Source organism: Neolamprologus brichardi, chromosome 14, assembly GCF_056152115.1.
Source record: "Neolamprologus brichardi isolate AB-2024 chromosome 14, ASM5615211v1, whole genome shotgun sequence".
NCBI classification, from domain to species: domain Eukaryota; kingdom Metazoa; phylum Chordata; class Actinopteri; order Cichliformes; family Cichlidae; genus Neolamprologus; species Neolamprologus brichardi.
This window is the reverse complement of record NC_142117.1, coordinates 32413747-32437484: the sequence shown is the minus strand read 5'-3', so window position 1 is coordinate 32437484 and position 23738 is coordinate 32413747. Positions and strand designations below refer to the sequence as shown.

The window sequence follows — 23738 nt, the reverse complement described above, 5'->3', positions numbered from 1 at the left end:
TTTAGTTTTGATTTTACTGAATATTAAGTCACGTGCTGATGGATTTTTAAGATGGATAAACAGTGTTGGTGAGAACAATGCAACTAAAATGAGTGGTACACCACAGTGCTCGTATTGCACGGCTAGTTTTCGTTTTAATGCATCAATGCATTTTGTCACACAGACCTGATTTTATGCTTAGTGTGTAATTGTCAGAGCATATTAGCTGTTGACTCTCATTGTAGCAGTAGAACTAATCACAAGTTAAAGGATTTTGTATTTAGAGTTTTCTAAATGCACATGAAATGAATTTATATTCAGTAATGATCTGTTCTTTTTTTTTTTTTTTTTTTTGATAGAAATGTGCATGTGTTTTAGAACAAATTCTGTTACAATATATCTTTCTTCATATGATACTTTGAAATTGGCCTAAAATAAAGTATATACTTTGTGGTAATATTTCCCTGTGTCATATTTTGTTTTTTAACGTTTGTTTTAAGCATGAATTCTAATTGTATTGTACAGCACCCACCACATAACACACACATTTTTCTAAAATGTTTGGTTTCAAAATAATTATTAAAGGCTCTACATAATTGTTAGCCCTCTAGTGGTGGAACTGTGGAACTGTTGAGAAGCGATACATCCGGTAAATGTCAAAATAAAAGTCATTGTTCATACCAGTTTAGCACCGGACTATGCACTGTGTATTTCCATCCATCCCATCCATCCATTCGCTTCCGCTTATCCTTTTCAGGGTCGCGGGGGGCGCTGGAGCCTATCCCAGCTGTCATAGGGCGAGAGGCGGGGTACACCCTGGACAGGTCGCCAGTCTGTCGCAGGGCTAACACACAGGGACAGACAACCATTCGCACTGTCATTCACTCGCACATTCACACCTAGTGGCAATTTGGATTATCCAATTAACCTATGCCCACAAGCTGCATGTCTTTGGACGGTGGGAGGAAGCCGGAGTACCCGGAGGGAACCCACGCAAACACGGGGAGAACATGCAAACTCCACACAGAAAGACCCCGGCCTGATGGTGGAATTGAACTCAGGACCTTCTTGATGCCAGTTTCAAACCAATACTTCGAAGGTGGATACTCTGAAATATATATAGAAATGCATTACTACTCTAACTAGTGAGTTATACACACTTTAAAATAATTATTACATTTTATGTAAACCTATTATTATTATTAAAATGATTCAAACTACTACTGAAATTAATGAAAACCAAAGGTTAACATTTTCAGCAACAAACAATAAATTTAACTGAAACAAGCAATTTTATTTCAGCATTCACCAGAAACTTTTTTTTTGGGGGGGGGCTTTTTATCTTATGGCTTCATTTTCGATAGGGACAGTGAAGACTGACAGAAAAGCGGAGGAAGAAGAGGGAAAGACATGCGTCACAGGGCCGGGGGTCGGACGCAAACTAAACAGCACGTTAAACCGATGCCCACCTAAAGGTTTTTGAGACTTTCAGCCTCAAACTAAAAGCCTTGGAAGTGAAAGGTTAACTTGAACAGAAGGATATGTTGATTCTCTCTTGTGTTCACAGTAGGTAACTACAACGCACACCATCAACCTCAAAACACAAGAGAGCCCTGACTGCCCACGTTTAGCCCCGCCTCCAGAGGCATTATGCTGTCAGGGGTATTTGGGGGAAAACACTAGCATTGTTACCAGGTATTACTTAAATAAATGCTCTTATTTAAGTAATCAAATTTCCCCTTGTGGGACAATTAAAGGATTATTCTATTCTATTCTATTCTTATGCTGATATGTTGTTGAACCGCACGGTAACCTGTGTACTGCACACATCTGTTTTCTATATTTTATTGTATTTATAAATGTCTATGTATGAGATTTTATGCAAAGATTTATAATTTTATTTTTATTATTTTATTGTATTTTTTTTCACCAAATTAATAGTTTAGCTACTGAAACTCTGGAAAAATAACTCTGAAAATAGCAAAACAATAGCAAAAAACAACAACGACAAAAGTCAAAAGCAAAGAATAGACTGGACCCAAAACAATTCAAATTCCCTAGGAGGAATTGTTTGTGTTCTTTATATTTTAATAACTTTTCATTGTTGATGGTCACACGTCTTTCAAAGCAATCGGTAAAGTATACATGGCTCACCTGACCGAGAGGCTGTGCCAGATACTGAACAGGACAGTTGCATGCCAGTGCATTATCGTATCATAATACATCCAATTTGGGTCTTACATCAGGCCAAAGAGTTTAGATCAATGCATGAACCTTACACTACCTCCAATGCAAAACATCTGCGTAAACTCAAAATCATATGACCCCCTTGGAGGCAGTAAGAAGGAAAAACTCTCTTTTAACAGGAAGAAACTTCCGGCAGAACCAGGCTCAGAAAGGGGTGGTCATCTGCCGCAACCGGTTGGGGTGAGACTTACTTTCTGTATGTTGTTCATTTTGAAACATTTTTCAATTATTATAATTGTTTGTGCCTTTACTTCAGAGAAGACTTACTGTAAACAAATTTCCAGGCTTCTCGATTTATTTTTTAATCATGAGCGTTATTAGCTAAAACACATAACCAATATAATATCTGCTGTGTAGAGTTCAATGACATTTTGTGCAAATCATCATTACATAACAATATTACAGTCCCTCAGCAACACTCGTCTGCAGTTGTAATTATCTAGAATAATGGTTGTTTCAGTTCAGGCAGTGCTGAACATTTTGTTTTAAAAGCTGATGTTTGTATTGGGGAGAAAAAAATCATACAGGAATCATCACTCGCTTTTATTTCAGTATCGCACACTTTCGCCTCACTTCTCTCAGTGTGGTACTGAGACACCCTAATAAAAAATAGTCCAGAGTAGAAGGACTATGTGTATGCATGCAGTATTTTTTCTTTCACTCTTAGATAGGATGTTCCTAATTTTGACAAACTTAAGATGAAAGAAGGCTGTCCTCGTTTGATTTATATATGACTTCCAGAATATCTTGTCTGTTTCGGGGACAAAATGAATATGCATAATACCATTTTTGTCAGCCTGAAGAAAACAGTTTAGGTTTTGTTTGTGTGCTTAATTTTGTTTCTTTGGTATTCATTCGCTGTGCTGACTTGTTTCCATCCAACTTTTGCTTTTACTTGCTGGTTAGCTTTAGGTACCAAAAGCTGCATGGACAGATTTGGGGTAGTTACAAACAAACAAAAAGCTTCATTAGTGCCTTAAATATTTTAAGGCCCTAAAAAGTATTTTGTTAAGTTTAAGCACTGAACACTACTTGTTTATTTTGAAAAGGTTGCCATTTGGGTTAAAGTGTGTCATTTCAACACACTAACCCTGTAAAGTGGGACATAACATCAAAGCATCCTTTAAGAGTATCTACATGCGCTGATTTGGAAGTATGAGATGTAGTAAACCAAACTATTCATTATTAAATAAAGTCAACAAAAGCACAACTTGAGTCAAATAAATTTTATTAATTACATGTAATATAATGTCTACTTACTATTCCAATAATTATTAAATATAACATGAAAAAAAAATAATGGTTACATAATTTAAACTGTAACTACCACAGATGAAAAGGTTTGAACAAGGAGGAAGTAAAGGGGTAAAAATGCTTTTGCAAGCTTGCTTGTGTCTGGCAGCAAAACACTGGAAAGCTCATACCACGTGATGCTAGACTTTGAAACACAAACCAGGATGAAAAGGAAAATAACGGCAATATTTTCTTTTCACAGTGTGAATTTTGTATTTTACTCTATAAGACAGCACAGAGCACAGACCACAAAAACAGTGACTGCATAGAAAAGCAATTTCTTGGCCAATACACCCGGGAGAAATACGCAGAGTACATAGAACACAATTGATTTTCACAGTAAATACAATACAAAGCAATTCAGTATATCTGGGTAATAATAATAAGTCTATAAAAGTCCATTTTAATATTACTTACAAATGTAATCCTTTACACCTTACATACCTCAACAAGCTCTGAGCTGTGGGTCCATCTTTAGTCATTTGTGACCCAAATTCATGAGTGGCTACCAAGAATCTCATCCAAATTGATATCTTTCATCCAGTCATCATTTCCAGAGCCCGATTTGAGCAGGGAATCTATGAAGTCTGAGTCTGCATTGATTCCCGGAACTGTGTTGTCCCCCTCTGGGAGGAAGTCAAAGGTCAGACGGTTAGTTCTGTTATTATGGTAGCTGCTAGAGCTGGGACTGGGCTCTGTAAAGTTCCCTGCTGGTATCCTCGGTTCAGGTGAGGCCTGGTTAAGGTTTCCCACGGCTGAGGGAGAACCCATCATTGCCTGACTTACTCTCTGGCCTATGTCTCTTAGTGGAGGGTTTAGAGTGTGCATGCTGATGTCTGGTGCTACCTGGTTGGGAGGGGCAATGTGTCTCTGTTGGAATGGATGGTTCGGCAAGTCCTGCACACCCTGGGACTGTAGCGGGTTGGGTAGCTGCCTAATACAGAGTCCAGGTGTCACTTGCTTGTTGGCTGAACCCCAGCCCATGTTGACATTTGTCACCAACCCTCCTACACCCTGTCCTGGCACAGAGGAACGCAAGTGAGATGTCAATCTCGGGTGCTGTACACCTGCCACACTGTTTATCCCAAAAGACTTTCCTTGTGTGTTTGGGCCCTGGAACCTGGGTTTACTCGGATTCAGTCGAATTTGACTGTGACTGTTTTGCTGCTGGCATTGGCTGACACAAGAACTGGGGTGACAATCTGTCCCAATAGAAAATCTACGGTCTGATGGTGAAGCACTCATCTTTGAAGCAGAACCAACCGCAAGGTGACAAGACTGTAGGGTCTTCTCAGGGCCACTGTTAGGACACTGGGAGGAGTTTCGACCTGAAGAAACATCAAACAAAGAAAAAAACGTTTTTTTTAATTAAGATTGTTTGTTAGCATGTAAAGCATTCCCTTAATCACTAGAAATTTAAAGTACCTGGGAAGATGTTTCCCTGCTGAACTCCAGCTATACTTCTTGACTGCTTGTAATCTGGCGGTGGTCTTGTCAGGTGACGACTAAACTGATCATGTGTGTTGTCTTTGTCCTTGAAAGTAAAACAGTATATTCATATGATTGATCAAAACAATCGTAATTAATCAGTGAAAACGGTATGATGTAAATGCAGCTTACTGAATTGCCGATGGTGTGCTGCGGTTGGTTGAGCTGTCTTTGCATGGCCTGTGTTTTTGGAGGCCCTTTCTGCTGGTTGTTTGGGACCGGGGGTCGTGGCTGTGGCTGGGCTGACATGACTCCTAAGCTTCCATTAGTGGGCAGCCTTGGACCAGCAGGAAGACCCTTTGAAAAAGAGACAATAGGATGGTCTTGCATTACTCTCAGTGAAAGCACAAAATCAAAAACATTGCAACAACACAGGCATGCCAGTAGGGGGCAAAACTCTACAAGACATCATATATCTGTTTCAAAGATGCTATTCAACCTCCAGAATGTGGTCAAGGCTACTCCCTCTGCAGATGAAAAAGGGAAAAATGGAGGGGGCTTTTTTTTTCTGTTCTTTTTTTTTTTTTTGTTGGGGGAGGTGCGGGGGGGTTCAAGTCATCCTCAAGGCCTGCCTCTCCCCTGATAATTGTGTCTAAAGAGAGTGGAAAGAATCCCTGAGACAGCAGGAAATGTGTGCCGATGGGAAGTTAAGCGCCAGCGCCATGACTACCTCCATTTAATAAGCTCTCCCTTACTGATCACTGTGTTGTTTTTGGCAAGGAGGCATTCCATCCTCTAGAAACCCATTTGGCTCCTGACACTATCACTGATTAAAATGTTGTAGTCTGCGGCGCAGGAATTGAGAGATCCAAACTAGCTTTTCGTTTAAAGTTTTGTGCTCAGTGTATGCTTTTTTTGTTGTTGTTGCAGATAATCTTTCACCACGTGAATGCCATGGTGCTTAAGATGTTACAGTCCTTCCATTTCATATTTTCTTTAGCTTTTTTAGACAGCTGTGGCGACTATCCAAGCGCTCCAAATAAAACTAGCCTTTCATGTGGACACCCTCACAACACACAAGCTTGCATCAAGTGCGAACATTTGTCACGAAGGAGGTTAATGTGCACCAAATCCAAGTCAACACATACTGTGTATACAGTGTCAGTCATTGTGTTGACTTAAAATGTTTCCCAGGGTAAAATGGATTAGAAATCCAACAGTGCATTTACCAGAAGCTACTACTTAAGGACAGAGTCTTTGCAGAGAATGAATATTTACAGGGTAGTAGCTTTCTGATTTTCTGAAGAAAAAAAAGGAAGAATATGTGTGTGTGTGTGTGTGTGTGTGTGTGTGTGTGTGTGTGTGTGTGTGTCTACTAGTCTTAGTGAATGATAATGAATGGACTGAAATTTGGAGAAGTAACGAGACAGGATTAGAGAATAAGGGAAGGCGAAACTCATCAGGAGTCACAAGCCACTTCACGTAAGCTAATATTCGCCTTCTCTGCCCGAGTTCAACCCACACAGCAAACCAAGCATGGCAATGAGGTTACACAGGGACTGAAACATCAAAACAGTGGTTTCTCCTCTTACAGTAGAAAGCAGAGTCACTGGTTTTGATTTACTTTATCCATTTACCGAGTCTATAAGAAAACGTGACCTTCAAAGACTTGTTCCCCACAGAGGTAAACTGAAGAGAGCTTGATCCGTCTTTGTTGTAAGAAAAGACCCAATGAGGGGTGTTTTAGCGTGTACAACTGAGTAATCCTCTGTCATCCTGATGTGTCATAAAGCTGTTTTCCATGTTTTCCCCCCTTCCATTCTTCACAAGTTTTTTGTAAATGAATACCACATGTGGCTCGGGCTTGAGAGAAGGAGCGGAGTGATTTAGTCTCCCATCCTGCGGCAGCGCAGGCAGCTGACAGTGATCCAGGCCCAGCCTCGCCGGCTCTCACACTGCACTTCCTCCAGTCTGGTCTCAGGATGCTGTCCCTGGGGAGCGCCTCGGCATCTGGACTTGGCCGCAGCTCCCTTTCCCAGGAAACAAGTACTCCCTTCACAGCACTGCTGGAGTGACCTGGTAGGCTCAACCCCTATGGCCCCGCTCTTATCCTAACTGAAGGATCTGGTGCCACAAGATCGACAACAAAAGTTGAGGAGTCCTTATTTACTTTGAGTTAACCTTTATTTTTAGATGTTGCCTTAGTTTTGAGTTCTACTCCATGTTTGCCGTTACTAGACAGTTGTGTAGTAGTAGTGATAAAACAGAAAGGAAATGTGTTAGACGGGTTATGACATCCAGCTCAGGTCTGCAGCCAGATTATGTGGCATGCACTGTGAGCATTCGGCTACTTTGGCGACTGGGTTCATGCATTTCAGTAAGGACAGTATTCTCCAGAAAGTTTGTGTGTCGTATAAAAATAGGAATTGGTTTTAGCCGAAACTAAAAACTATGGGATGATGAAATCGCTGTCAAATGTCTTCATTTGATCTGATGCAGAGAAAATACGGATGTCGCTTTGGATGAGACTGTCTGACAAATATTTGTGACGCATGTGTACACAACTGAATTTGAAATAAAAAAATATGTAAACATAGGTCATTATATTGCTATAAAGATATTTAATATGGAAAAATATTCAGTAACTATTTGACTTGAGTCATTAACTTTCACTAACATAGTTTGTGCTTGAAAACCATTTTTCTTTGTTTCCCTGAAAGGTCTTTCTGGAACCGAAAACTCCATACAGAGCTTTTTTCTTTTTATTGAAGCAGTACTTTTTCCACTGCTGCAATATTTCAGAAATTAAAAATAATAAACACCTGCAGGATTGCCTCATTCTTTATTAGCACTCATATTACACCGCAAAGTATTTTTTCTTTAGCCAAAACAAACAAGACAGCTACACAACTGGTGAAACTAGCAACACAAAATTTTGTCCTTGAGACAGCATTGCCACCAACCACAGTAACTCAGGTTTCATAATGCATTAGTGTCCTCTAGTGCATGCTGCTCCAGAATGTACTCGTATGAGTACTTTAAGTGGGTGAAGCGAATATTGTGCAACCTCAGAGGTTTACACAGTGGTGGATTTGAATTTCGTCAGGTTTGATTCAGAAAGTGATTATTAGTAAGAAGCTTCAAACATGTTTGGACGTGCATGCTTTAATAACGGTCTCCAGCTTCAGGCAGTGGAAGGAAGCCCACTGCTAGTTACTTGTGTTACACAGGGGATCAGGGCACTCTTTCAGGACCTTTATTTCTCTGGCATTACTAATTCAGTTCACTGTGGGAAGAGACTCCACTCTTTTTCTCCTCTCTATAAGCTGTCCCTCTCTCATTAGCTGGACTTTTAACCCTGTACATGCTGGCTAAAATTTACAAACACCATTATCAGCACTTTTTAGCTCAGCTTGAAATTATAAATAGTGTCCATAAATTATAAAGGTCTTTTTTATTTATCCTCAACTCTAACCCTATCATATTCATAGCTACGTGCTGGTTATTTGGTCACATTAAAAAATAAAATCTCTTTGGGAAAGCTGTCTCACCAAGCCCTTAACCTCTCACAAACTTTTAAAAAGAGGTTTTACTTTAAGGAGCTCTGAAATAATGTTTAATAATTCAACAAATTCACAAGTCTTTTTCATTATTTGATATCCAGCTCTGTTAAGTGTCTTCCCCTTTTCTCTCACTGCGATCCTTTTTAAATTAGATACCACATCTTACATATTTGATAAAAAATGCTTATTATCTCTAATGCAACACTAATACTACTGTCACTATTACGGCAGCCAGTACATTTGCTTGAAATGATGCATTGTGTTTATAAAAAAAAATTAGAAATGTTGTGAAATGGGGTCAATCTGAGCCCAGAAAATGCTTTTTTTTTCTTTGTTTATTTAAATCATCTACCAATCTTTAAGCCTGTGTATTTCTGCCTCAAACATTTATGTAAGGCTTCTGATATCGGGAATATTTGTCAAGTAGTTTCAAGGTAACCATGAACAGCCACTGTTTAAAGTGTAAATAGCTCTAGCAGTGGTAAAACTGGTCCCGTTTTGATGTGTTGATGTAAATGTCATGATCCTACCTGGTTTACTTCCATGTCTGCATAACTCCCTCCCTCTCTCCTTCTTCCCACCCTCTCCCAGTCACCCAAGCACTTCCCTTGATCTGCAGAGGTTATGAGAGCTCTGTTGCGGGGCTCGCATTATCGTTTCACACAAAGGCAGCTACAGATATTGTTGGTGCAAAAAAATGAAAGAGGGGAGGGTCTAAATCTCTCCAATCATAACAAATCAGTGATTCAACCTCCGGCACTAGGCTAAGCAGATTACTGTCATTTTCCACCACTTGTCCCTTGTAGCTAACAACCTCCAATTAGCAAATCCCGCTGTGCATATCTGTGCCCTGACAGGGAGCCACCATGACAAGCAGAGAAATTAGAAGTCCTGCATGATAATCTACCATGCTCTGGCAATCTGTGTCATCGTCAAACGCACACACACAGACATTAGCGAGAACAATAAAGTCGCAGAATAAACAGAGCTGCATTGTAGCTGTTTTAGACAGCAGGTTGGCTGCTGCAAGCAAACCGAAGATGCCAGCAGGACAACTAAAGGAGTACGTTTGATTGTTCTTTGGATTATGTTACTAGACTTTCTATAGAAAAAAAAGGCAGTCGGTGGTGTTATTGACTTTGTTCATAAAGTGCAGTAAAATAGAAATATGAAACATTCTGTGGATCAAACAGAATATTAAGTAGCCATACTGGTCTCAGTATTTCATGGCACTAGCTATGCTTGATATGCCGCTATGGGCACATGTTACATCAAATCTCTTAATTGTGGAAGCCGTCCTGCTGTAGAGCTGAAAAGTTAAAATAGTGTTTTCACATAAGGGCAATCGTGTGTAAAGGAATTTTGGACAGAGACCTTACCTGCCGCTGCTGTGACGGTCTGAAAGGCAGCCCTCCGTGAGCAGTCTTGGTTTGCAGACAAAGGGCTCCTGATGTGGGGATTTGTTGATTCTGGAAATGGAGACCTGAATGTGGCTGATGTGGACCAGGTGAAGGTGACTGTTGCTGCTGTTCTGTCTTGTTCACTGGGTTCGTCATGATAGACATGGGCTGGCTGGCAGAATGGGGTACTTTGGGGCTGAAATGCAATGTAGGCTTGGTGCTGAGAACCTTCATGTCCAAATGATTGGAGCCATTGTGGCTGGTTGATTTGAAGAGACAGTTGTTGATCCCTTTATTGTGAGAGCCAATCCTCTGCTGGTTGAGTGGGAGTGGGCTAGAGACATTGTCTTGAGGGAAGGTGCTGGTGGAGGAGTGGGTGCTCATGGAAGGAGCCCAGCTGGTCATGGCCACAGGTGGGGTTTGGTGGTGGTGATGGAGAAGAGAATTCGGTTGCTGCTGGTTTGCTGCCATCTGCTTTAGCTGCTCTGCGTGAGATATTTCAGGCCAGCAGGGCATCCTTGGGTGTCCTGCCTGAGTGTTAGCTTTTTGCGATGTGGTGGTTGAAGACGTGCTGGTCAATGTGAAAGTGGGCCCTGCAGAAGCGGGCCGAAGCTGTGGTGAGCCACAATGAGCCTGCCCAAAATCGGGTGAGTGCTCTGTCTTTATCGGCTTCTCCAGTGGAGAGCACAGACTGGCAGCTGCTCCCGCCGAGCTTGGCCGTCCTAGATCCAAGCCAAATGTATCATCCTGCTTTAGCATCTTTTCAAACTCCAGGTCATTCAGTGTAGGCACCGTCTTTGTCAGTTCATCAAAGAGATCCTGGAGTTCTGGATCGATCTGACCTTCATCTTTGAAGTCAAACATCATCTCTGCATTTGACTGGTCACAAGACTGGATCTCAGGGGGCTCTTTCTTCATTTCTTTCAGGGTCATGTTGAATATGTCTGACCCCAGTGCATGAGGCATCATGTAATTCTTCCTCTGCATGCTCATGGCTGAGGTGCCTTGCAGAGAATGGGACTGGGCTAAGTTGTGGTCCACACGGACCCGCTTAAAGTCTGATCCAGGGAAACCACAGGAGAGGCCATTTTGCTTTGATATTTGTCCTGGGGCATGCCCCTCAATCTTCCTTCGCAAAGATCCATGAATCTGCAAAAAACAACATATAGAAGTTAAACCCAGGAAAAAAAATATCAAAGGCTTTTAACATTTACCTTTTTTATCACAAGGTAAGCAACCCCCTCCCCTCAAAAATAACCCCAGCAGGTATGCAGTTCAGGTAAACCCGGAGTTAACTTATTGTACTTAATGGAAAATATGTCATGTGAGAGAATGTAAAGCAGTTCTGAAAATGAATACACTAGACAGACGTGAAGTGACACCATGTATTCAAGACTAATTTCACACGTATTAATTAACAAATGCTAATCTTAAAGTTAAAAAAAGCAGTGATTTCTCAAACGGTTCATTCTGGCATCAATCACAAATACGGGTAAGACCATGCACATTCAGATTGCGCAAAATTTGAATACACAGTTTTATTTAAACTCTTGCAATACAGCAAGAAGGAACTGGAAAAATGTTTTGATATAATGTAGCCTGAGTGCATTGAATGGGATATGAAGATAGTTAGGAATCTGATATAGTCGACAGACTGCAGAGAGAAGAATAAGCTCTTTGTCTGTTTCCCTCATTTGCATACATTATATTTTCATCCATTGTGCTTCGTTAGATATACAGAGTTTCTCCTTTGTGGCTGAGATTCTGCTTAACATGCTGGTGCAGATATCTGATTTCCTTTTGTCCTCTATCCATGTCTTCATTTAAGGTAATAAGAACAGAGGTGGAACTAACTAAGCGCACAGCAACACTCTTTACATCCTAACTGTGAATTTTACTATTCCAAAAATTAGTCATATTTTTAGGAGAAGATATCATCATGTCAACAAAACAATACAATCTCCAATATGAGTCTTTAACAACAGCGAGAAAGGCTGTCTATTAAGGAGCGATCTGTTGTGTACATGCATTCATACAAATGGCTGATTATCTGACCATATTTTAATGCGATTCCTGCATGGAAACAAAATGGTTTTAATTGTACACCAGCCTGATCATAGGAGGAGTATCAGTGTGTTGCATATTTCACTGTGGAACAAATTTGACTCATTTCCACTAGCTGGCATTAAGATGATTCATAGCTTGAGGCTTTGGAGCGAATCCTGCAGTTCACTACATTTCTACTCTGTTCATGTCATATTATTTCTACTAATGCTCTTAACAACAGTTCATGTTAATCAAGGTACAAATATCTCTGACTCACCAAGCCTGTAAATGCTAATACATGTCCATGCGTGCTTCGACACAGTAACTGGATGATGACAATAATGCTGATGCACTTAAAAGCAGAGGGACATTGTTGTGTTTAATCACACTGACTTTGCATTTAACTTTATCTCGCTAATACAAACCACATTTTTTTAAACCGCAACTGCAAAACAAAGATATCCTGGAGAAAAATTCAACATGAAAGCAGCTGACCCTTACTTTTGCCCCATTTTATGATGAGTATGAATCCACTCAAAAAAACAAAAAACTAAAAAATGCTACGGTCAGTTTTCATTCTCTTGGATGTTTGCCTCCTATTGTGTTGAGAGTTTGCACTTTCAAGGTGCTTATAAAAATCTGTTTTTTTCTTAATCTAAGCTCATCCAACAGCCCCAACAGGGCTTGCATGTGCAACATTTGCCACATTAAAACTTATTTGGAGGCATAGCCCAGTGCAGTAGGAATCTTGAAATCTGCATTGAGGATTGTTTCAATAGCAGAAAAAAGAGAGTAGTATCTAAAAAATGTTCTCGACAGGGACAAATAAGTAAACAAAGTAGGCTGGTAAGTGAAATGTAATGTACGTTTTATTGGTTTCCACCCAAAAAATAAAACAATTAATAATAATAATATTAATAATTAAATAATAATAGTAATTAAGATAATAATTTAAAAAGTAATGAAACAAAATAAAATGCAACCCAATACCAAACAAAAAGAGAGGCAATAATTTAAACATGTAAAAAACCACATGTTATATACCTATGTGGTTTTTTTTACATTAAATGACTTTTGTTGCCATGATGCCAGGTCTCTCTTGGAAATGAGATGTTTAATCTCAATGAGATTTTTACTTGGATAAATAAAGGACTAATAAATAAAAAAACAAAACATGCTTTGCTAGATAAAGTAACCTCAGCAGACAGTTTCTTAGAGTCTAGAGAGGGAAAAAAACTCTTATCCTAATGGCAGTCTGGCTGCTTGATTCCTGCTTAATACAGGGAACTCTGGAGTTACATATAATTTTACACTGGAAATGCTCCATGAGTTAATCAGCCATATGAACTTTTTCCATCTTCAGTGAGAGCCACATAATCTACGACATGTGATTTTCGCCAAAACCAGATGAGAACAGGCTGTTTTTTTTAGTGTGTGCACCTCAGGTACATGTTCTCTCATTCCACAGGGCTCTTTCTGGAAAAGACAGACAGGAGTACTCCTCATGGTTCAAGGCACTGTCAGTGAAAACACATCATGAATAATGGAAAGGACAGTGCATGTGTTGCAAAAAGCCACTGTGAGAGAGGGTTGCCTCATTTCTGTTTCTGTGCCATTTAAAAAAAAACAACAAAAAAAATAGCCAGGAGTAGTGTTCAGTTCAAACTTCAAGGATGAAGTGTCTCAAGACTTTGCAGTTGAGACTTTCTCATGCTTCAGTCACTCATATGTGTCACGATACTGGCTTCAATTGGGACAAACCCCAACGTCAAGCGCAAACACTTCACGGCAAAAAAGGACCATCCTGCTCACTCAACTCTCAGTACTCGGATGCAGTGGCCTCACAGCTGACCTGAAATCCTCATGACTGATCTCCTAGTGATCTCAAAATAGATTTTTTGATTAACATTTAATGAGCTCAGATGCTCTGAATCACTTTGAAAGAGATTCCTTCTGCATGAGCGGCTTAAACCTATATATTATATACTGATCATCTAAGAGAGGCACGCGCAACAGCGCCGTTGATTTTCTGTGTTGACAAAACGTTCAGCCACTGTCAGTCCCAAGGTTATAGTTTAGCACAGTGTGTACACCAGGATTTTATTTTATTTTTTTCAAAAATGGATTAGTACAAGCTGGAAAATCAAATTAAAAGTTCTCACAGCTATAGTAAACCGAAAAATAACCCAATACGGCACAGTGCAGAGCCGCTGATCCAAGCTTGGAAACAATTTTCCAAAAAATGATTTTCCTGAGGAAATTAAGAATGATAAGTTCAGTTTTGAACATATTCCGGTTCACGTTTGTTGATGATCTTTGACTGTGTCAGTGAGGAACCTGACCTTGGCCATGTCAACAGAGCCTATCTGTTCATGTGAGCTGGAAGGCTGTTGGCTTGTGTGTCAAGCTGAGCACTGCAGTGATGCTGAGCAGTGTGGATGGGGCTCCGGGTGAGCCATCACAACGGCGCAACACCAAGCCTCATGGTACCATCTGTCAGTCCAGTGGCACAGCCCTCTGAGCCATACATGCTTTAAGGGTATAGGTTTTAGAGTGTTTGCAGGTTTTGTGTCTGCGCATGTGTGAGTAAGAGAGTGTGGCTCAACGAGAGATCGAGCTTGCCAGCCTTTAATCTATTCACCAGAGCCTTGAAACATGTTGCAATCTGCTCCTGAGAGAGCTAGAGACCTCCCTCTCGGCATTTGACATGGAAAAAAACAGTCCCAAAATAAAGGAATAAATACGACTATTGTGTTCCTAGGGAGACATAATATTTATGCAGTTCAGCAGGTTGCATACTGTTGCAAGAGGGGATTTCAGCTCATTTATTGCCAGATAAGAAATAAGAACCTTCAGACCAGTGCCAATGATCAGCTGTCACACAAAATTCATCTGCAGGCCCAAATGTGGAAAGTTCCGTCGAATTATAAAATTTGAACTAGCCGAAGGAAGCTGCAAGCTATGATAGTGTAGCCAAAAAACATCCATGATAACTTGAACATTTTCATTATTTTAAGGCTCAGACTTGGTATGTATATTCACAAGGCAGTATATAGGCAAATCATACTGTGTGTGTGTGTGTGGTCATCGAAGAGGTGGTGGTGGGGGGGGAATCCTTGTTTGTTTTACTCAGCATATTTCAGTGAGTAGCGAGGTAAGCAGAGTGTATTTGATACTATGCAACAAAACAAAACAAAAAATCTCCGGGATAACAGTGATATCATAACAATCACTAGAAAACATACTCAATCACTACCAAGAATTTTGCACTTCAATTTAAATTTAAAGAGCCATCTTTGGCTTTAACACAATACAAACATTTCATTGAACAACAGGATTTGCATAGAAGTAAGAATAAAAGGAATTTAACTTTAGTAGACGCAATAATAAGTCTTTTTATTATAATTCAGGTATTCTGCTTTTGTTGGATAGTTACATTGAATTTAATTCATATGCCGTAAGGTTACACAGGAATGTGAGCGCAGGTTCATGGCGTGCCTCCCTAATCAGGCTGGTGTGTGTTGGGACGAAGCAGCACACTGCAGAGGTGGGCTACTTTTGGCTCCTCAGCACTTTGCATCCCCATACTTCCTGACACAGTTGTATTAGATTGAGGATGCCCTCCAGAGAGCAGGCAGGAGAGAAGGATGAGCAGCGGCAGCAGCAGGAGGAATAAAAGAGGCAGCTTTGTGGCAGCCTCTGGGAAATGGGAAGAGATGATAAGAGCTCCTTTGAAGAGAAATCATCCATTATGTTTACTGAGGGCAGACTTCTTTTTTTTAAAACAGTTACTGTATCTCAGTTCCAGCATTCCGTAGAGAAACTTGCTATTTTAATCAAAAGCAGCTTGAACACTAAAAATCCTGTTAGACATTTACCTTCCAAAGAAGAGCTCCCCACTGTCCAAATCTGAAGATTACAGGGGAAGATTATAGCTAGTCCTTGCTTCGGCATGTTCACAATCCAGAAATATTTAATGCGATATCACCAAGGTTAAAGGACAGGAGAACATTCTCCAAAAACATGCAAGGACATCATAAGAACTCATATAAGCCAAGCAATGCAGCTCTCTTTTCTATTACCAGGCACCCTATGTAATGAAATGCAAAACTCTGGATGACACTATATAAAAGGTCTTTTAGTAAATCTACTATTTGTATTGATCTAAAAATACTAATTATTCTTCCCCAGGGCAGTAGTTTCAATGGCCTATATTCAATATATATATTCTGTCAGATACAATGACAGAGTCTAAGCGCTGCGACTAAGGCATTACCGCAGCACCAGCTAGGCCGTGCCACTGCAGACGTACCACAGGTCACCGACATCGCAGTGACAAGCTGTCACATCACATCACCCATGGCCATGTGGCTCTCAGAGCTCCTGACACTGCTGTCGCCTCTCATCTATATGTCATTCTTAACCACAGAGACATTTACTGAGGAGGACTGAGGGCTCCCCAGATTCAGGAACAATCCTATGCATCGCATCCGACTCTATTTTCCAGTAAAAGGTACCTGTGCGATAAATTTGTGCAAAGCAAGAAATTCTAGATTCAACTGTTCTGATCTTAAAGTTTGTTCACAGTAAATTTTAAAACACCATTAAACCTCCTTCTGTGCAGCACAGCATCCATCCATTTAACAAACGCAGAGCTGGTCACCAGATACTGAGCTTTCCTATCAACTTGGCTAATTGCTAAGGTCCTTCTTCAGCTTAGAGTCTCATTGGTACAATACCAAGTGCTGTAAGCGTGTAATTTACCTTACCTTCATCTTCTTTCAATAGGCGTACTGCACTGTTTCTGCTTAAGGGCAGAAAGTGAGAAACAACTTTCACTCTGAGAAACAGCTTGAGGGTGTGGGTGGGTCGACATACTTTAAATCAGAACATAAAAGAAATCATAACAGCCAAGGTTTAAACCTGCAAAAAGTTTTATACAATACACCCCACCTGGGCTCAGCAGAAACAAAACGTAACCTTGTTACTTTTCTGCAAATTGGCAGATTAGCCGACTACCAAAATAATCTCTAGTTGCTGCCCTACCATTCATATTCCTCTACTTGTGTTTTTGATCTAAACTGGACTCTTTAGCTTGTTATGTAGTTGCCATCTGTGACTCTCCATCGTTGGTGCTGTGAGAGTAGTGTACAATGGGTTTTGAGAAGTTTTCTTTTTTGGTTTAGAACACCTATGACATCCATGACATTATGTGAATAGTTAACATCAGTAAATTTGTCATCTTTAAATGATCATACTATCACATTGTTTTAATAGGGTCATGTCACACATTGTTAATGTAAACACTCAATTTAAGGGTAGCAATATTTGCAGACAGTAGCTCATTTTGATGTACAGCTTGTTACCACAGAAGAAGTAAAGCAGGACTGTGAAGAACAAAAACATAGATCTTTAAGCAGGACTGTAGTATATATATATATATATATATATAAGGTAGCTTTATATATAAGGTAGTCTCCAACTGGTTAAAACAGCTTCCATGCATTGTTTTGGTTTAGCTGTAACAGTACACAAGAATGTAACTACTGCGGAGGTGGAAATTTGGACACATGACACAGTAGATAATAAGATGTTTTTAGTTTTTCTGGAAAAAAAAAATCTGTCTCTGAACAAGTTAAAGGCTCTTCTAGTTTGTGCTGTAACGCTTGTACCCGTTAAAGGCCATTACCAAACAATTTCAAGTACCTTTTCCCCAGCAAACGCCAAACACAAGGCCTGCCTCCGGTCATGCCACAGGAAAAGGCACATAAGCAGGGAACAAGTTCCCTTCCTGTTTTCAAAGATGATTCCTATGGCATGCAGAACCGCTTCCTGCACACTAGGCTCATTTCACCATCTAAAACATCTGGCTGCTCTTTAGCATGCAGCTGCAGCACAGTGAGAGCCAACACTGCCACTACTGAGTTGAGCAACACACTCCTGTGCCATTCCAGTCATATCTCTGGCCACTACAAAGAAAACCCATTATGTAGCTTCACTGGCTATTGTGCTAACTGTGTATATTATTCAGGACCTGCACTAAGTTTTGACGAGATAATCTTTAATTGCACCGTATTTTTTGCCCTGCTTGTGCCATATCACTCATCTATTATGATTATGAATTCCTCAATGCTCCCTTTCAAGTGTACTGATTGCAATTCCCAATCAGGAAATAACATTTGTCAATATCTGGTGTGGCTACAGCAAAGTGCTCTTCGGCAGCATTGGTATGGCGATTTCCTAGTGAAACAAGGATCCATTTTATATCCCGTGGGAAACCTGGGCTGAGTGGTTAATGCTGTACTAATGCTGCTTCACTCAGCCAGGCCTTGATAAGCCTCATGCTTTTAGAGAGGAGAAAACACATTTAGTGTTTTAAACCGCTTCAATGGAGAAAGCTTTGAAAAATCCACTAGTTGAAAAGGGTATACTTGTTGAGTTTTGCCATCTCTCTCAGCTTTCGCTTAAATTACACACACATGCATTTGGATAGGCGAGCAGTCACACTAATCTGCACTCATGCTACGAAACAATCCTCTGCTGATTCGGTTTGAAAAGGGACTTAAAAGTAAGAGGAAAAAATAAATGAGTGGGAAGCTTTGTTTCACTCCTACTCCTATCAGTTCTGTTCTGACATTCCAAATAAGGTCTGTGTAGCCCTGCGCTGGTGGAGACGGACACAGAAAACACTGCAGAGCTCACTGACTCCAACCAAGGAAAATGTGTGTGTTTTTGGGAGGACTGGAGGTGGGCGGGGAGGCATTAGGGGATCATGGTGCAGAAAATATGTGACCGTTGCATAAATCTATCATCAGACATCTGACATTTCCCAGAAGAACAAAAACAAACTATTACTTAATACCAATATGAGACATATTAGGCTTATACCTTAAAAAAAAAAAAAAAAAATCTGTCCAATTCCAAACTGTTTTACTTGATTCATAATAACTGTGGCCATAAAAAGAGGGGGAGGATTTTTTTTATATGTAAAAAAACAAATAAAAGCATAAAAACTGATTATTTGGAAGGACTTTCCCACAATAAATAAATACATAACTTATCTGAAATCAGCTGTAAACAACTCAAATGCAAAGCCGCAAATGTTGTTATGAGCTCTATGATCAACTCAACCACACTGATAAAAAAAAGACATTAGAATTTGATAAATATCAACACTAGTTAGAAAAACAATTTTAGTCTGTGAGATAACTACTGCAATGCACTGCAAACACCGGAAACAGTGAACGGCAATGAAGGAATGAAGTCGAGGCTGAAAATAAGCTAAAATGCACTTTTCTTTTGTTTGCTGAAACTTTCAGATCTTAATCCAGATATTCACTGTTAAACCTGCAGAGATTCAATGTTCCTGCGTTGCCCATAGACAGTGGTTTTCAAGAAACAAGCTCTGATATACCTTTCTAACACCAAAATATCAGACAAATTAAGGAACTAACCACTGGCGAGAAACACTTAGCAGCTAAAGCTAGACTTTTTGTGCAGTTTAGGCACAATGTAATGATGTAAGAAAGCTAAAAGGGGAGATAATACTGGATTGAAATTAGTTAGGCACCCAAAAACAAATTCTAATGACTGCCTTTAAAGTGAATGAGGTAGAAGTGAATGTTTAAATTTCAGGATTTCAGGACTTTTTTTTCCTAAGGTAAACAGGAAATTGTCCTCTGTTGCTGTCCCAACTTGTAATTTAGACTAACAGTGTGCAAAATAAAACATTTTGTTGATAGGTTGCCCAAACTGCCTTCCTATAGAGCCCTGCGGGTACTACCACTGTCTTGTGTGGTGGCTGTCACCGTGGAAGGGAGAGTTCAAGATTGCAGCAAAGCCTAGATCTCTGCGCAAGTTTCTGCATGCATGCTGCTCTTGTGTGTGTGCAGTCACAGGACTGGTCTAGTAGGCCTTGTATACCAGTGTTTTAGGTCTTGTTACATGTCAGCGCTGGTGAGAGACAGTCTAAGGTAATCTGTCCAAGTGGGAAAAAAAGTACTTTCCCATGATGTGATAGCAGAGGTTCATTCAAAAGGCAACTGTTTTGATTTTAGGCTGATTAGGCTGATTTATGCTGATTGTGACAATTGTGGGAAGCTAAAAACACCTCTGGGCATCCTATCAATCTATTGTCAAAACAGTTCTTAGAAGTAAAATGTCTAAATCCGACTACAACTGTATACAGTACATGTTTACACAAACACAGGAGCCTGGAGATTTTCTCTTAGCCCAACTATAAATACCACTTGTCAAGCCTAATTCTAGCCTTGCAACACTGTATGTCCTCATCATACAACTCAATGGTTTACATTTTTAGGGGTTGCTTTTTGTCCCAATAAGTAATACCTGCAACACTTCCAGATCCTAAAAACACGAGTAATACCTGCACCACACACACAAGTTGCACCCTACGATTTTTATCTCAACGACACAGTCCAATTTCACTGTCTTAAATTGCAGGTAACTGCAGCAGCACTTGTTCTGCTTGCTGGGAGATATGTTACATATAGAGTATATACACGATGGACAAGGACACTGTGGTATGACCCTTTGTTAGTTAAACGTCAACATGAGGATTTTGGTTATTGCCATCTTTTTGTTTTGAAACTGGATGCGACTGACAAAGTAAGGAACATTGTGTTCTCACAGTATAGACTGATCAGTCACAAGGTATCTCACCTCACAACAAACCATTCTTTATCACTTATTGAACTGGGACAATAATTTACAAAATGAGCACTGTGCTGTATTCATTAAAACTAATAAACTTGTGACGTGAGGTGTCCTTCCTTTCTGGCCATTAGAAAGAATGCAGGTGTAAAGCATTTGCCCACTGGCTTCACTCGTTTTTATTTTCCACACACTGAAGCTACATCCGTCACTGTCTGTGACTGGGAGTCAGAGAATCAATCCAGCCAGTTCCTGCAGCAAGTGGAGAACTGGTCTGTGTGCTGCCACACCAAGCTTATAAGGGTATCAAGATCTCTATTATGTGATAACAGACATGAGCCCATGATAGTGACACCCGAGTCTTTCTGCCAGACATGAGATTAAATAATGAAAAGCACTGAGGACTGCTGTAGCAGCGATCTGCCAAATTATTTTGTAAGCAGGAGACGGCTTGGTGGAGCAGACAAAATTTCCAAAAGCAGCAAAAAATTTGAATACTGAGCCTCTAGCCTCAAGTTAAAGTGGGCTTTGGTAACAAGGCAACCACATGTACAGGTAATCATGTGATCACATGTGTTTGACTAAATCAGTGGGGAGAACTGCTGAGTGTTGCAAATTAGATTTAGGAAAGAACATCTCGTAAAACCTACAGTTTAACTGCTACTGAAGTGGAGTTCATCAAGAGCAAACTGCTTTAAATGTTCAAGTAATATCAACTAAATAGACTGAACAATAAAAAAGAAAACACCTCCAGCAAGGGAGCCATGTGGCATTTGATAAAAAGAGCTGAACAGAATCTGCTCCCAATGCCAACTCATAGGCAATATCATAACAGAAGCTATCACGTAGCAGATAAACTAGTAAATCATAATAATGCCCTGCTACCATAAAGTTGACAGTAGAAACATGTTTTGCAATGTTTCTCCTCACACAGTTATGTAAATATGTGACAATGCTGCTGCCTATATACCTTTATATACTGCAGGTGGAAAGTGACATTCAAACAAAAGGTAATACCTACCGAGCACCAGTGTGACGAGATTTAGGATATCTCACCGTACCGTATGCTGTTGTCACATGAAATTACACCTTGATAGGTCAAGGTTGTGTGCAGTGAATGATTCAAATTTCCATCACAGGATATAATATTTGGTCTGGGTGAAAGAGATTATCCTGCTTACTTGTGAATTTCACAGCTCAACTGGCGAAGCGTCTCTTCACTGACTAGACAGCTGTTTTTTTCCTCTTCACTTTGACTACTTCAGGCAAAACAGATGAGCCTGTTGGTACAAACTAAGCCAAGGCAGCACAATTGTTTGGGAAATTCCTTCTTGGCAGGGGAATTAATTCAATGGGAATGACAATGGGATAAACGCAAACAGACATGTGTGTCAGTATTTTAATCAGAGCTTTGAAAAGTTGTTCCGAGATAATGTACTACTAACAAGAGCATTAGGAAATGCAGTAATAGATCAGTCTATATAATAGTATTCATGCTTCCTCAGGTCGCGTTCTTTCACGGTAAATCAATTCTTAAATTCTCTGTCCACATGGAAAAATTGGTTTTTCGTGTATATTTTATGTTTAAGAAATGACTAAATTGCCTGTTTTTTATATATATAGTGCTTTTCTACTCTACTTGAACACTCAAAGGGCTTTATGCATTATGTCTAATTCACGCATTTGCACAAGCTCCATTTTCTACATCTAAATGCTTTCAGTCTAACATTCATAGTCTGACGAACACACTGGGAGTAACTTGGGGTTCAGTATCTTACCCAAGGATGCTACTTATTCAACCAGGAGACTGAAATTTGAACATTTTAACAAACATATTGTTGGCAAAAGTGGTAAGATTGGCTTACAAGCAATTAGACGTTCCAATACAGTAATTTAAAAAAAATGTTACATAGTAAGATACAGACATGTTGTCAGCCAGATGTTAATAGTTAAAGTATTCATAATACAGCAGAATGTGGACTATCTGTGTTATATAACAATGTTATGTTACTGTATTTTTAAGGTCATTACGTGTGATATTTTACCTCCAGAATCAGTCAGCAATTTCAAAAAAAAAATTACAGCAACTTGCATTGGTGACATTTTATCATCCTTCAGCTTGAGTAGAGATACATCTGAAGTTACATCTATCAGGAGGAGAAAAAGTAGCTCAACAGCACGGCCATGCATCGGGCACACAATGAACAAGAAGTCCAGCAGAAGACCCCATGGACCCCTAATCCCAAAATCACATCGGAGGTCTGGGATTAAGTGAAAAGATTGAAGATCCTGAGACAAACTAAATCTATAGACGAATTGTGGTAAGGACTCCAAGACTCTTAAATGACCTACCAGTGACATAATCTGAAAAACTATGTGCAATTGTTCATTTACTTTCTATTTGCTGCCTTGTTTTTTATTTTGTGGTTGATGCCAAAACCGATTTTAAGGCTAAATAAATTCAGCTCAATATATCAGTCGATATACATATATCTTAGGATTCTATTGAGAAAGGAAAATTATGGGGTTGTTTTCTATACTGAACAGCATACACCCAGATTCCACTATCTATATCGGCCCACAATCTGACCAATAGAGTAATTCATTTATTTCATAATCCCCTCCCTTTTAATACCATAAATTTGTACTGTAGCACTGTACAAATCACATGATCGTGATTACAGAATACATTCTGCAGTAGTCGACAAACTCTTCTCTAAGAGTCAAAGTCAACCTTGCAAGGCTACCTAAGCAGTCTGGAGTTAAAGTTAGGAAACAGTGGTTTATTTAAAGTCAATGAATTTATTACATTTGACCATGTCTGTGTATAACTGAACCGCAGAACACCATGCTGTTAGATTATGGCATAAAAAAGGTCTGCTTTGTTGCCGGATGTGGGAAAAACATCCAATAGACTCTAAAAAAAGCACAGGAAGGAAACTGGGGGTGGGGTGGCAGCGAGTAGCGATGGGGGTGTGGTGGTAGAGAGTGGGAGTGAGAAAGGAATGTTCTCTTCACTCTCTCTTTCTCCTCCTTGTTATCGTGCATGCGCACACATAATAACCCCACTTTCTCACTATCAGCTATGAAAAGAATGCAGCATCACAGT

The 23738-nt window shown here is 39.9% G+C and overlaps 1 protein-coding gene across 1 annotated transcript in view; it reads right to left on the bottom strand.

The window, feature by feature from the left end:
• Positions 1–3437: 3437 nt before the first annotated feature.
• The window catches only part of maml2 (mastermind like transcriptional coactivator 2), a 34240-nt gene continuing 13939 nt past the window's right edge, over positions 3438–23738 (bottom strand). Inside the window, exons 2-5 of the mRNA XM_006796642.3 lie at positions 9890–11059; positions 5140–5304; positions 4945–5053; positions 3438–4847 (exon numbers count right to left, since the gene is read on the bottom strand). Of these exons, the coding sequence (XP_006796705.1) occupies positions 4015–4847; positions 4945–5053; positions 5140–5304; positions 9890–11059 (2277 nt within the window). The 3' untranslated portion in view covers positions 3438–4014. The remainder of the gene's footprint in view (positions 4848–4944; positions 5054–5139; positions 5305–9889; positions 11060–23738) is intronic.